At 42.9% G+C, this 15,193-nt stretch overlaps 1 protein-coding gene across 3 annotated transcripts; it reads right to left on the bottom strand.

Moving 5' to 3' along the window:
• Positions 1-365: 365 nt before the first annotated feature.
• tuba1cl.2.L (tubulin alpha 1c like, gene 2 L homeolog) lies at positions 366-13,993 on the bottom strand. Of its 3 annotated transcripts, XM_041575976.1 has the most exons (5): positions 13,827-13,993; positions 13,491-13,520; positions 2,616-2,808; positions 2,351-2,499; positions 366-1,416 (listed from the first exon to the last, which is right to left on the bottom strand). In XM_041575976.1, the coding sequence occupies exons 1-5, from the start codon at positions 13,827-13,829 to the stop codon at positions 436-438; spliced, it is 1,356 nt and encodes a 451-aa protein (XP_041431910.1). In that variant the 5' UTR covers positions 13,830-13,993; the 3' UTR covers positions 366-435. The 3 variants fall into 3 exon arrangements, with proteins under 3 accessions (XP_041431910.1, XP_018091191.1, XP_041431909.1); XM_018235702.2 differs by lacking the exons at positions 13,491-13,520; positions 13,827-13,993 and adding an exon at positions 5,583-6,046 and having other exon boundaries at positions 2,616-2,838; XM_041575975.1 differs by lacking the exons at positions 366-1,416; positions 2,351-2,499; positions 2,616-2,808 and adding exons at positions 10,875-11,937; positions 12,938-13,086 and having other exon boundaries at positions 13,298-13,520; positions 13,827-13,950.
• Between the last annotated feature and the right edge of the window lie 1,200 nt (positions 13,994-15,193).

Here is a 15,193-nt window from a genome sequence, read left to right as displayed (position 1 = left end):
ACTACTCATCCGAGCAGCTTCTTCAATTCAACTGACTGGTGTACTCTGCACTCAACCCATTATCACTACAAGAGGTCCTCTGCACTCAACCCATTATCAATATATTTAAGACAGAGACATTTTGTGCATACTGCTACTAAAAAATGCCTTACCCTTTAAACAACACAGGGATTGTTTGTCCATATATTGCAATATATATAAGGTGGCCAACTACGTCAAAGTCATCCCATATCTGGCCAGTCCTACGCTTAATTTTCATCTGAAATCAAAAGATCATTTTCAGTTTTTTCTAGTTATTATGTTGGAATACAGGACTGGGAACCTTTGGCACTTTCATTGTACTTATAAACACACAGAGATGTTGGTAAACAGAAAAATAAATTTATTGAGAAAATATTTGGCTGTATTAATTCTTGTTTTGTGTTCTGCAATTATTTAATATTCTTCTCCCTCTTCTTCTCCCTCTCCCTCTACACTGTCAGTGCCGACCTCTTCATAATCCTTCTCCAGGGCAGCCATATCTTCACGGGCCTCAGAGAACTCCCCTTCCTCCATTCCCTCCCCTACATACCAGTGCACAAAGGCACGCTTGGCATACATGAGATCAAACTTGTGATCCAGGCGAGCCCAGGCCTCAGCAATGGCGGTGGTGTTACTTAACATGCACACAGCACGCTGTACCTTGGCCAGATCCCCTCCAGGAACCACAGTTGGTGGCTGATAGTTGATACCAACCTTAAAACCAGTTGGGCACCAGTCTACAAACTGGATGGTGCGCTTGGTCTTAATGGTGGCAATAGCAGCATTGACATCTTTGGGCACCACATCACCACGGTACAACATGCAACAAGCCATGTATTTACCGTGACGGGGGTCACATTTCACCATCTGATTGGCTGGCTCAAAGCAAGCATTTGTGATCTCAGCTACAGAGAGCTGCTCATGATAAGCTTTCTCTGCAGAGATAACAGGGGCATAGGTGGCCAGAGGGAAATGGATACGGGGGTAGGGTACCAAGTTGGTTTGGAATTCAGTTAGGTCCACATTCAGAGCTCCATCAAATCGGAGGGAAGCTGTAATAGAGGACACAATCTGGCCAATCAGACGGTTCAGGTTGGTGTATGTTGGACGTTCAATGTCAAGGTTCCTTCTGCAGATGTCGTAAATGGCTTCATTATCCACCATGAAGGCACAGTCTGAGTGCTCGAGTGTTGTGTGAGTGGTAAGAATGGAGTTGTAGGGTTCTACCACAGCTGTAGAGATTTGAGGAGCTGGATAAATGGAGAATTCCAGCTTAGACTTCTTGCCATAGTCAACAGAAAGACGTTCCATCAGAAGGGAGGTGAATCCAGAGCCAGTGCCTCCCCCAAAGCTGTGAAAGATGAGGAAGCCCTGGAGTCCAGTGCACTGGTCAGCCTTGGTATAGGAAAGAGACAAAAATATTAGGCATAAACCTAGTCAGGCATCTCTACTAAGAGTATACAATGCTTATGAACAAATGAAGACGTTTTGTGGATACAGATTGCTGGTGCATATGATTTTCTACTAACAATTACGTTGATTAGTATTATGATCTATAATTATTATTATAATAATCAATTAATCAGTATTTCTCTCACCTGCATTTTATGCATAGATGTTCGAGCACTGTGAGAGATACTGTATAAGTCAGCCTTGTGCTTTTATATGGCAACAAAACTACTCAGTTTAACTAATATCCTTATAATTTATAGTAGGGTTTGCATTATCCCATATAATACACGAGTGATACTCAGAGTTCCCTGTATAACTCAGCCTGCAGCCTTTGTCTTTATATAGTCACAGAACCCCTCAGTGACTTCTAATATCCTTATAATTTACAGCAGGGGGTACATTATCCCATAAAATACACGAGTGATACTCAAAGTTCCCTGTATAACTCAGCCGGCGACCTTGTACCTTTATATGGTTACAGAACCCCTCAGTGACTTCTAATATCCTTTATATAATTTATAGTAGGGGGTATATTATTCGTTATTTAACATGAGTAATAGGAAGTACATTATCTAATCTCTATTCCAATTAAACAAGGGCAGTTTATGCTAAGTTGTGGCTATATCAGTAAGAACATGTTCTGGTAGATGTATGCAGGCCCGGATTTGCGGCAAGGCCGCATAGGCCCGGGCCTAGGGCGGCAAAAAAATAGGGGCGGCATGCCGCCCAGCCGCCGTTCAACTACACCAGCTGCTCTGGCGTTTTTTTCGCTGGCGCACTGGGAAGGCGGGCGCTAGGACCGCGCGGCCGCCTGGTCGGACCGCGCGGCCTAGGGGCGCCCAGAAGTGAAATCCGGCGCTGGATGTATGGAACTTACCAGTTTGCGGATTCTGTCCAGCACCAGGTCAATGATCTCCTTTCCAATGGTGTAATGACCACGGGCGTAGTTATTGGCAGCATCTTCCTTGCCTGTGATGAGTTGCTCAGGGTGGAAAAGTTGACGATAAGTACCTGTGCGAACCTCATCTGTAGGGTAAATAATATTTAGAATTTTGCACTATGGAAAAAACAAGGTGCATTGTACTGGGAACTCCATTCCACCTGCCCACGAAATCACAGCCAAAGATGATTTACACACTCACCAATCACAGTTGGCTCTAGGTCCACAAACACAGCACGAGGGACATGCTTCCCAGCTCCTGTCTCACTGAAGAAGGTGTTGAAGGAATCGTCTCCTCCACCAATTGTTTTGTCACTGGGCATCTGACCGTCTGGTTGGATCCCATGTTCCAGGCAGTACAACTCCCAGCATGCATTGCCAATCTGCACTCCTGCCTGTCCCACGTGAACTGAGATGCATTCCCTCTGAGGTGGGAAATTAAATGAGACAGACATCAGAGATGGTATTAAATTATAAATCTCAAAGCAGTATAACTTTATTCCATAGGTTATTATTATAAACACATAATTATATGGCACCAACATTTGCTGTAGTGTAATACAATATATTAAACACACAAGTACTGGCCAAGATAGCCAGGCCCTCCTAGCAGAATAGTCTTTTTAATATAATATTTAGGAGCTTGTGGGTAATACCAAAAGCTGTTGCTCAGGGAGCAGTTAAAAGGAGCATTGATTGGCCAGTGAGAGGGCAGAGAAGAACTGAACTGAATAGGTGAGTCCATGACAACCTATGAGAAATACACAAAACAAAAGGAAAAACTTAAACCATTCAGTGGAACTGGTGCTGCTCCCTTTTGTTTCCTCATTCACAGCTAATGTATGAACTACAGCTTCCAGGCCCGTCCAGACAACAGTAGGGATGCTGGGAGCTGCATTTTAGCAGCAGCTGGATGGGCACAGGTAAATATCTCACCACTTTAAAACATGTAGCAGTGGGATAATAGTCTCTGGGAACAAGGGAATGTGACTGTGGGATAGCAGGTATAGTAGGGAGAGATTGTGTTTATAGTAGCAGTGGGATAATAATCTCAGGGAAGGGACTGTGACTGTGGGATAGCAGGTATAGTAGGGAGAGATGGGGCCTATAGTAGCAGTGGGATAATAGTCTCTGGGAAGGGACTGTGGCTGTGAGATAGCAGGTATAGTAGGGAGAGATGGTGCCTATAGTAGCAGTGGGATAATAGTCTCTGGGAACAAGGGACTGTGACTGTGGGATAGCAGGTATAGTAGGGACTGGGAGAGATGGTGGCTATAGTAGCAGTGGGATAATAGTCTCTGGGAAGGGACTGTGGCTGTGGGATAGCAGGTATAGTAGGGAGAGATGGTGCCTATAGTAGCAGTTGATTTCTGTGCAGCCTTGCAGTGTACATCCCGGATAAGCTCTTCAGACTGAATTTGTTATGAATCTGGTTAGAGCTGTGAGGCGGTAACCCTGGGGTGGGATTCTGTCCCACTGTGGAACATAGTGCATATAAATCAGCCATTGCATTTGTAAATTATTTCTTGTGTAAATAAACCCAGAAAAGGATACACAGGGGCTCTCTGATGGGAATGTGGGAAGGAGTGTTGAATTGGCCCCAACAGATACATGAACCATATAAGGATTTAATGGCCCCATTAATACACACAGATATACACAGACAGGAAATGTGCTAGGGGTTAATCTCTCTGGGGTCAGACAGCTATAATATATCAGAGGTTATAGGAAGAAGTGTGGGAATGTGTACAACTGCAAAATTAACCAAAGAGGAGTGTGTAGGAAGATGCAAATCAAGTGCTGGGATTTTGAATAGAACAACAAAGAAAGATACTAAGTAACACTGCTCTGATGCACTGTGTATACCAGGGGTGCCCAAAAGGCAGATTGGTAGACTGGTGTAGCTGGTGATCAGTAGATCTCAAGACAGTAAATATAGCAATATACATTTTCCATAAATCAATATTTTCCATGGAACAGAATACTAACAATGCTTTTATGGATGTAGATCATAATGGGACAACATCACTAAAAGTATATCTCACATTAGTAAAGTATGGGCACTCCTGGTGTATACAATTTATATTAAAATAACAGACTGGTAGTTTTATAGATAGCTTGGACCCCAGCCTGACACACTGCTCCTTCCTATTTGTCTCCAGGCTGATACAGTACTGTAACGTACAATAAGATACAGTGGAGTACAGTAAGATACAGTAAAGTACAGTAATAAATAGTAAGGTACAGTAAAGTACAGTAAGATACAGTGGAGTACAGTAAGATACAGTAAAGTACAGTAATAAAAAGTAAAGTACAGTAAGGTACAGTAAAGTACAGTAAGATACAGTAAAGTACAGTAATAAATAGTAAAGTATAGTAAGGTACAGTAAAGTACAGTAAGATACAGTAAAGTACAGTAATAAATAGTAAAGTATAGTAAGGTACAGTAAAGTACAGTAAGATACAGTGAAGTAAGATACAGTAAAATACAGTAAGGAACAGTAAAGTGTTGGGCAACATAAATGATAATAAAGATGCATGTGCAACAAATAGATGACACAGGTTGGAAGAGGGACAGAAATTATGGAGACACAGTTGACACTTGAGAAAGGGCACGAATGGCCCGAAACATGTCGTGTATGGTAGTTAGCGAATAAATACTTTTTCACAGCTTTTTGTTTTGAAGTGCTCTCCTTGAACCAATTGTTTATGGAGACACAGCACAGACTGGCATTAGAATGTGTTTAACAGAAAAGATGGCACACCCTGGTAGTATGATGCTAACACAAAAAAAACATTTCATAAATTGGTAGTGACATACAGGCACACTGAAATATTGGCACAGACTGGCAGTACAATATTTGCAAACATAATTAATGGCACTAAATAGAAGGGGTATATACATGTGCATGAAACATTTCCTGCACCAGACTGACAATGGGTGTTGGTAGCAAAAAGAACAGATAGGCTTGCTGTAGGACACAGGAACACAGAAATGGCAGTGGGTACAGGCAAAAGAAGAGAGACACTAACTCGCAGTAATGCATATAACTAACAACGACAATAATGTACAAATGTATGCAGAGTTGGCACAGATGAGCAGTGGGGGGCAGGTACATAGAGAACAGTAATTACCCCAAGTGACAGAGAGCCCCAGTCCCACACTCACCATGTTGTTGGCTGATAGTCTCCTAGTTCCAATCAGTTATGTGCTCGGATATTGGAGTTCTGATCTCACCTGCCTTCCCTGTGCCGTATTGGAGTCAGAGAGTCCTTAGTAACCGGAGGGAGGTGGAAGAGGAGGAAGCCTGGGGCAATACAACTGTTTACCCCCCCCCTCTCGTCGCCATGATGCAAACCCTTCCTAGTGTGTAACATGATACACTCATCACAACACAACTGTATCCAGGGACAATCGGAGGAGGGAAAACAGAAGAAAGGAGGGAATATGGGGAAGAGGGAAGCACATGAGGAAAGGAGGGAAGAAGAAGAGGTACACATATTTTTAATAGGGTGGGGATGATACAAAATACAAGCCAACAATATAAGATAGTAAAACCCTATCTGTTTTTTAAAAGTTGCTTTATAAAAGTTTTACTTTTGAGTTAACTTTTAGTATTTTGCAGAGAGTGTTATTCTGAGACAATTTGCAATTGGTTTCAATTTTTTGTGGTTTTTCAGCTACTAAGCTTTTTATTCAGGAGCTCTCCAGTTTGCAGTTTCAGCAGTCTGGTTGCTAGGGTCCAAATTACCCAAGCAACCATGCATTGATTTGAATAAGAGAATGGACTATGAATGGAAGAGGCCTGAATAGAAAGATGAGTAATAAAATGTTTCAATAACAATACATTTGTAACTTAAAGGTGGCCATAGACGCACCGATAATGTCGTACAATATTTGGTACATGTGTGGTGAGAGGTAAGCTGACTAATATCGACTTGGATATCGGCAGGTTCGTTGATCTGGCTGGCTCGAAAATTTTAATCGGATAGGCATCCAAACACCGGCCACTGTTAAAATACTATTGTTTCTACCTTTATATCTGAATATCCAGCTCAACACGTATGTATTCAATCGTACAAGTAGCTGTTGCAGATAGTAAGGCCTTATTCTTATCAGTCATCCATTCCCCGAGACTATTATCCTTACTAAAAATATAGGCACCATTTCTCCCTACTATACCTTCTATCCCACAGCCACAGTGCCTTCCCAGAGACTATTATCCCACTGCTACTATAGGCACTATCTCTCCCTACTATACCTTCTATCCCACAGTCACAGTCCCTTCCCATAGACTATTATCCCCACTGCTACTATAGGCACCATCTCAACCTACTATACCAACTATCCCACAGCCACAGTCCTATCCCAGAGGCAGGGTGTGGGAGGGAAGTTGTGTTGTATACCAGGCTCCTCTGAGGATTTTTTTCTTTGGTGGGGCTGGCGCAGTGTAGTTATCCCACTGCTACTATAGTCAGCATCACTCCCTACTCTACCTGCTTTCCCACAGCCACAGTCCCTTGCCAGAGGGTATAATCCCCACTGCTACTATAGGCACCATCTTTCCCTAAACTGCCTGCTATTCCACAGCCACAGTCCCTCCCAAAGGCTACTACTATTGAATGCACCATCTCTCCCTACTATACCTGCTATCCCAAAGCCACATTCCCAGAGGCTATTATCTCACTGTTACTATAGGCACCATCTTACCCTACTATACCTGCTATCCCACAGTCCCTTCCTAGAGGCTATTATACCTACTGCTGCTATAATAGACATATTGCATTTTTCGATTACCATAGACACATCAGTAACTGATGAACCATTCACAGTCTTAGCTTCGGTTTTTCTTGTCAAATAAAAATGACCAAAACAAGGAGAACCCCTTTTCCATTCTCGTGTGAGCTACAGAATAATTTGTTTTAAAAACAAATATATCTGGAGAAACAAATCCTCTTGTCATTTAAACTCCTTAATGCTGAAGGGAATGTGACATAGGCCTCTGGTCTGGGAACTAAGGGCCAAATATAGAGAAAGAAATAGAAAGAATATGTAGGGGTGAAATTTATAGGGGAGAAGTGACAGGATACAGAGAGTTACCAGAGAGCCAGATACAGGAAAAGAGAAGGAGAAATGGGGATCACAGAGTAACAGAACAGGGACACATATGAGACCAAAATAGACTAATGAAATAAAATGCCATTAATTTTTAGTCTGAGTGGAGCACTCCCACAGGGAGTAAAATCATAAGGAAGTAACTGATGAAGTTAAAAGTAGGCTCACTGTATGGTTTCACTAAGGCAAATAGGTATGTGCTTCTGGAGGCTCACCAATATGGACACTAATTAGTAAAGGCTGCTGGTACTACACCTGGGGGCACATTTACTATTGGTCGAATATTGAGGGTTAATTAACCCTCGATATTCGTCTGTGGAAGTAAAATCCTTCGACTTCGAATATCAAAGTTGAAGGATTTACCGCAATTCGTTCGTAGGAAAGCGATTTTCCTTCGATAAAAAAATACTTAGAAAGCCATTGTACCTCGGTAGGTTTTAGGTGGCTAAGTAGGTGGTCGAAGTTTTTTTTAAAGAGACAGTACTTCGACTATCGAATGGTCGAATAGTTGAACGATTTTTAGTTCGATTTGAAGTCGAAGTCGTAGTCCAAGGTCGAAGTAGCCAATTCGATGGTCGAAGTAGCCAAAAAAAATACTTCGAAATTCGAAATATTTTTTATTCTAATCCTTCACTCGAGCTAAGTAAATGTGCCCCCTGGTGTAACTTTATTAGACAATACACCCTATTAAAAGTGTTAATAGGCAGGGCCGCCATCAGAAATCATGGGGCCCCATACGGCAAAATTTTCTGGTCCCCCTGGTCCCCGCCCACTCCAGATCCTTCCCCCCAAGCCCCACCCCCCAAAAAAAACATTTGTGGTCAGGGCCCCCCTACTAGTTAAAAAAAAAACATTGGTGGTCAGGGCCCCCTATAAGTTAAAAAAATTAATTAGTGGTCAGGGCCACCCCCCCTATAAGTTAAAAAAAATGAATTGGTGGTCAGGGCCCCCCCTATAAGTTAAAAATAAATCATTAGTGATCAGGGCCCCCCTATAAGTTAAAAAAATAATTAGTGGTTAGGGCCCCCCTATAAGTTAAAAAAATTAATTAGTGGTCAGGGCCCCCCTATAAGTTAAACAAATAATTAGTGGTCCCCTATAAATGATAAAAACTGTGATGACAGGGCCCCCATAAAAGTTTGGTGGTCAGGGCCCCATAGAATATAATAACAAAAATCATTTGTGGCCAGGGGTTCAATAGAAAAAAAAACCATTGGTGCTCAGTGGAACATACCTTAGTTTCTTCTTCAGCTTCTTGTTTTCCATTCAAATTTCCCCCCCCCCCCACTGCTCTCAATGAGCTGCAGAATCGGGTAGGGTGGGCAGAGCTATAGTGCTTGTATGTCCCGACCCAGCTTCTACCGTATATACTCGTGTATAAGCCGAGTTTTTCAGCACTCAAAATGTGCTGAAAAAGTCTACCTCGGCTTATACACGAGTCAGTACCTGCAGACAAGCCCTCTCCCGCTGCCTTCTCCCGCTGCCTTCTCTCTGCGCACGCCCCTGGGAGTCGATGAAAAGGAAGACGTGCAGATGCGTGACTTAAGACTGTACGACGAAGTATGAATGCGCACTGTTTGCGCAATCACGTTGACTTGAGGAGCGGCGCGTCCTGGCATGTACCGGTATGTGAGTGTAGGAAGTGATATCTGGATGGAGTTCGGCAGCGATACAATCCGACCTGGTTTCGGCAGCAGCAGTAGTCTCCCACGTACACAGAGGAGGGACAGGCTGATCCGCCGCCTGCAGGTACCGGATTTTTTTTCTACGAGTGCAGCTGGTTAGGCAGCAGCATGCAAGTCTAACGCCCACTCCCCGGGGACCCTCGGGCTCTTTGGGCAACTGCCCCCCAGCTCGGCTGTGTCTCCACCACAGCCTGTAACCTTGTTGGAGCAATTATACTGCACGTTTTCGCTGTGCTAACAGTGCAGCTAGCACACAAATAACCAGTGCTAATTTAGCTGTCCAGTACCGTACATTAAATGTCAATATAAACTGCTCATCAAGAGGCTGTCATCCCTTACTTAATTCCTTGCAGAACAGCAGTCATTTATGAGACTATAAAGGGTAGTGGCAGAGGGGTTAATACCCTCTAGGACTGTGGCTGTGGGATAGCAGTGACAATTCTGAAGGGAGGGGTTAAAGGGCTGAGCAAGCAGGACAGAAGCAGGAAGAACAAATGAATGAAGCAGCTGAGCTGTTTGCTTTTCAGAGACCAGAATAAGAGTTATGTAAAGAATGTAGTGAGCCATTTCATTAATTAGATTTTTGTTGTGACCAAATTTAGGAAAACTTACCAGTAGCTGCTGCATTTTTCAACCTAGGCTTATACTCGAGTCAATATGTTTTCCCAGTGTTTGTAGGCAAAATTAGGTACCTCGGCTTATACTTGGGTCGGCTTATACACGAGTATATATGGTATATTATTGGTTTGCTCTTAAGTCCTGGCAGATCTACACAGGGATTGGATAGGCTTATCTAATCAACATGCGGCTCTACAAAACTTCCAATAGTTTAGAAGCTGGGGAGGGAAAAGACTTGTAGAAGAAGCTCCGCCCTCCCCACCCGATTCTACAACTTCCTGACAGTAGTGGGGGCCCGGCTACAGAGTGAGTACAACTGTCCCCAAGACAACTGCGGCCCTGTTAATAGGTGTTACCTGTTGTTAAAGACTTTTTCTTTGATCCTACACTGCCTCAGAGGAGTTACTGGAGTGCGTGCCCAAGGCAGATTTGCAAAGTGAAGGGTTCTCCCCAAGATACAGGTTCGGGGCGAAGCAGTAACTGAGAGCAGTAAGTGCACCTGAATCTTAAGACTGTGTTTAAGTTAGCGACTGGTTCGGGGCAGTGGCACCCAAACCACATTCACTACTTGGTTCACTACTTGCACCTGCATTAATTTGGTATTAATACACCCTATTAAAACTACTTGATACATACCCAACCAACTAAAACCATCATTATGTTGATCTGAGTTTACAGATAAAATATTTTCATGAGTACTTCAGCCATAGATCTAAAAATCCAACACAACCCAAATATCATCCTCACTGAGCCTCAAGCAGGTACTAAGTTTGTGCGAGGTCTAGTAATCAATTATATATTTATTTTGAAATAGCAGGCAATTATCTGCAAACTGCTATTTGATTGCCATGGATTACTAGAAGTGGTGCAAAAAGTCTCTCCGACCCCTAAACCCCTACTACCAAAGTCCAATTCTAAAAGGCTGTGTCCTACAGTAAATGGAGAATGTTATGTCCCAAAGCAGTTGTCCAATTAGGATTTCTAAATGGCAGTTGATGTTAATGAGACACTAATAAAATATACAAAGATTCATAATAGAATGTACAAGATGAAAAAATATTTATTCAAAATACATATTTCATACAAAATTTGTAGCTGTTATTGTAAAGATTTTGGTTTATTATTTAATATTCTTCTCCCTCTTCTTCTCCTTCTCCCTCCACACTGTCAGTGCCGACCTCTTCATAATCCTTCTCCAGGGCAGCCATATCCTCACGGGCCTCAGAGAACTCCCCTTCCTCCATTCCCTCCCCTACATACCAGTGCACAAAGGCACGCTTGGCATACATAAGGTCAAATTTGTGATCCAGGCGAGCCCAGGCCTCAGCAATGGCGGTGGTGTTACTTAACATGCACACAGCACGCTGAACTTTGGCCAGATCCCCACCAGGAACCACAGTTGGGGGTTGATAGTTGATACCAACCTTAAAACCAGTCGGGCACCAGTCCACAAACTGGATGGTGCGCTTGGTCTTAATGGTGGCAATAGCAGCATTGACATCTTTGGGCACCACATCACCACGGTACAACAGGCAACAGGCCATGTATTTACCATGACGGGGGTCACATTTCACCATCTGATTGGCTGGCTCAAAGCAAGCATTGGTGATCTCAGATACAGAGAGCTGCTCATGATAAGCTTTCTCTGCAGAGATAACAGGGGCATAGGTGGCCAGAGGGAAATGGATACGGGGGTAGGGTACCAAGTTGGTTTGGAATTCAGTTAGGTCCACATTCAGAGCTCCATCAAATCTGAGGGAAGCTGTGATAGAGGACACAATCTGGCCAATCAGACGGTTCAGGTTGGTGTAGGTTGGACGTTCAATGTCAAGGTTCCTTCTGCAGATGTCGTAAATGGCTTCATTATCCACCATGAAGGCACAGTCTGAGTGTTCGAGTGTTGTGTGAGTGGTGAGGATAGCGTTGTAGGGTTCTACCACAGCTGTAGAGATTTGAGGAGCTGGATAAATGGAGAATTCCAGCTTGGACTTCTTGCCATAGTCAACAGAGAGACGTTCCATCAGAAGGGAGGTGAATCCAGAGCCAGTGCCTCCCCCAAAGCTGTGAAAGATGAGGAAGCCCTGGAGTCCAGTGCACTGGTCAGCCTTGGTATAGGAAAGAGACAAAAAATATTAGGCACAAACCTGACACCCAGTCAGGCATCTCTGCTAAGAGTACACAATGCCCTGAGACACAATTAGAACTATATGGGCATAATTTCTGAGACATTCAGATATATGTATGTGAATTTATGTACTGTAGGCATATAAAGTAAAATATAGTGGACAACAGTGCACTAAAGTGTAGGAGGTGGAATGGATGAACACAGTGAAGCACAAGAAAGAAGGTTGAAGATCTAATAGGGGACCCTTTGGAGAACAAGGCAGAGCATAAACGGTTCAGAAAGATGTCGAGTAAATTACTAAATGGACTAGATGGGTTAAATAAATTAAAAATGCAGAAGGGCAAACTGAAGTGCAGGTCAGACTGTATGAATGGGGAGTTTACACAATGAAAGTAAAGGTATTGTGAGTGAGTGGAGCAAAATGGAGGAAGAGACTATTAGAATAGAAGAAGAGATCAGTAGATGTGACTAAAGGTATATAAATATATAGGCAGGTGAAATGTAATAGAAATGTATCAGATGAAAAAGTAAAATGTACAAATGAGATGAGAAGTAAAGAGGACAAGGGAAAATGAAGTGGGACTGGAATAAAAGGGAAAAGATGAAAGCGATGTAGTATAGGTCAGATGCTAAAGTAGTAGGACTTAATTGGGTTCACAAGAGAAGTTATAGAAACAGATGTGGATGGTGGAAGCCAGAGAAATATGAGATCAGAGTTGACAAAGGCCTTGTGACAAGAGGCTCAGGGGCAGAGGCAATAGAAAGAGATTGAAAGAAGGAGTTAATGAAACAAAGAAGTAAAGAGTTAGTGATAAGTGGAAAAGACACAAAGTTAATTAGAGGCCTATTGGAAGCAGTGCTGAAAGGAAAGGAGAAGGGGACAACATTCTAAGCAAAATTAACATGTTTGAGCGGGGAATTAACTAAGTTCCTATGGGCAGACTTTAAACCACTGTACAAAGAGAATGTAATTTACTTACCAGCTTGCGGATTCTGTCCAGCACCAGGTCAATGATTTCCTTTCCGATGGTGTAATGACCACGGGCGTAGTTATTGGCAGCATCTTCCTTGCCTGTGATGAGTTGCTCAGGGTGGAAGAGCTGGCGGTAGGTACCTGTACGAACCTCGTCTGTAAGGAAAACATTTAATTAGTGCTGCCCCAGAAATGTGTTCCAAAAAGATACAAAGTATAAAGTATTTGTGATATAAAATAATCACAGTATTAGAATAAACAAGATTATATCTTAATTTATTGTTTCATAACAGAACTTTATCTCCCTCGCAAGTATTTGTATGGTTCCTAGAATCCCATCACAGCCCAAGATGATTTACATACTCACCAATCACAGTGGGCTCTAGGTCCACAAACACAGCACGGGGGACATGCTTCCCTGCTCCTGTCTCACTGAAGAAGGTGTTGAAGGAATCGTCCCCTCCACCAATGGTTTTGTCACTGGGCATCTGACCGTCTGGTTGGATCCCATGTTCCAGGCAGTACAACTCCCAGCATGCATTGCCAATCTGCACTCCTGCCTGCCCCACGTGGACTGAAATGCATTCCCTCTGTGGTTGGAAATCACAAATTTTGAGTCAAAGTGGGAAAAGTGTAAAAATTGCTACAATACTTGCACTGAGGGTACAGAGATCAATAAAGCAGGCTGGCAAATAACATAGATTGACATGAACAGATAAAGAACTGGCACGTACTAGCAGTGATGTGCAGGAATAGACAGCACTATCTGGCAGTAATGTACATACTACTGACAATAATGTACAGGTAGCAGAGTTGGCACAGATGAGCAGTGAGGAACAGGTACATAGAGAACAGTAATTACCCCAAGTGACAGAGAGCCTAAGTCCCACACTCACCATGTTGTTGGCTGATAGTCTCCTAGTTCCGATTAGTTATGTGCTCGGATATTGGAGTTCTGATCTCACCTGCCTTCCCTGTGCCCTATTTTATAGGAGTCAGAGAGTCCTTAGTAACCAGAGGGAGGAGGAAGAGGAGGGAGCCTGGGGCAGTACAACTGTCACTTTCCCCCTGTCTCCATAACACAAAGCGTTCTCTGTGTGTAACATAATCCGCTCGGCACAACACAACTGTATCCAGGAGCTGGGAGGCCCAACACAAAATGGAGAGAGGGAAAGGCAGGACAAGAGGAGGGAAATTCAAAGCAATTAAGGAAAGAGGGAAGGGGGAAACTCAGAAGAACTAAGTTACAGGCATAGTCTCTTTACTTTCAAATTCTTTTCTGTGCATTTGTCCCTGTTTATTAATACTGACCAACAGCAGCATAGCAGTATTTCACTGATTCTAGGGCTAGAAATCACTTCCCAGAGCATGTTCCCATTCTATAAGCAATTACTGTAAATTATAGTCTGAGACAAGAGACACTTCAGACACAATATTACTCCAATATTTGTGCCTGATAGGCCTTGGTGGGTGATACACTACATCCATTAAATACATTGCATATATAAAACTTTTTGCCCCAAGATATACCCTGCCCAAATATCTGTACCTCAATAATAGCTGCTGCTTTACAGCTGGACTTCTCTGAAACAGAAAACTAGGCCACACAACCATCATTCATTTTGTCCAGGGCAACCATTAAATTCATTCTGTGCTATCCTGCGTACATCAAATGCAATGAATCAATATTAGGAACCACTGATGAATTGTTGCCCATTTTGTTGTAATGTTGCTCTACTTTAGCCATCTTGTCCTATAGTTGCAATCCTGCCCAACTGTCACAATCTTTTCTTTTTGCAGCAAACGTGACCTGCTTTTAGCCCTTTCCTACTACTGTCTTGCTCTACTGACACCAAGTTATCCTACTGTTTCTGTCACCATCTTGGCCTACTGTTACTAACTCATTTTAGTGTTGCCATCTTGCTCCAATGTCCATGTTGCTTTACTGCCACTTTCTTGTCCTACCGTCTCCATCTTACCCTTCAGCCACCATCTTGCCCTACTGTCTCCATCTTTTTCCATTCAGTCTGCTTGGTATCATTATACCAAATATATTCCAATTCCAAACTGCAACTGCTGTATGTTGGATCCCAGCCAGTTGCCCCTATTTGCACATTTCTATAGACAACTCTAAGAACAAGGGACAACATTAGAAAGAGAGTGGGGAACCCAAAAATGGGAGAGAGAAAATAGCAAGAGAGGATGTTAGTATCCATGGATGTATCTTTGTTACTTTAAACTGACTACCTGCACAGAGGTATTT

The sequence above is a fragment of the Xenopus laevis genome, chromosome 9_10L (assembly GCF_017654675.1).
Source record: "Xenopus laevis strain J_2021 chromosome 9_10L, Xenopus_laevis_v10.1, whole genome shotgun sequence".
In the NCBI taxonomy this organism is placed as follows: Eukaryota; Metazoa; Chordata; class Amphibia; order Anura; family Pipidae; genus Xenopus; species Xenopus laevis.
This window is presented reverse-complemented; position numbering and strand designations above follow the sequence as displayed.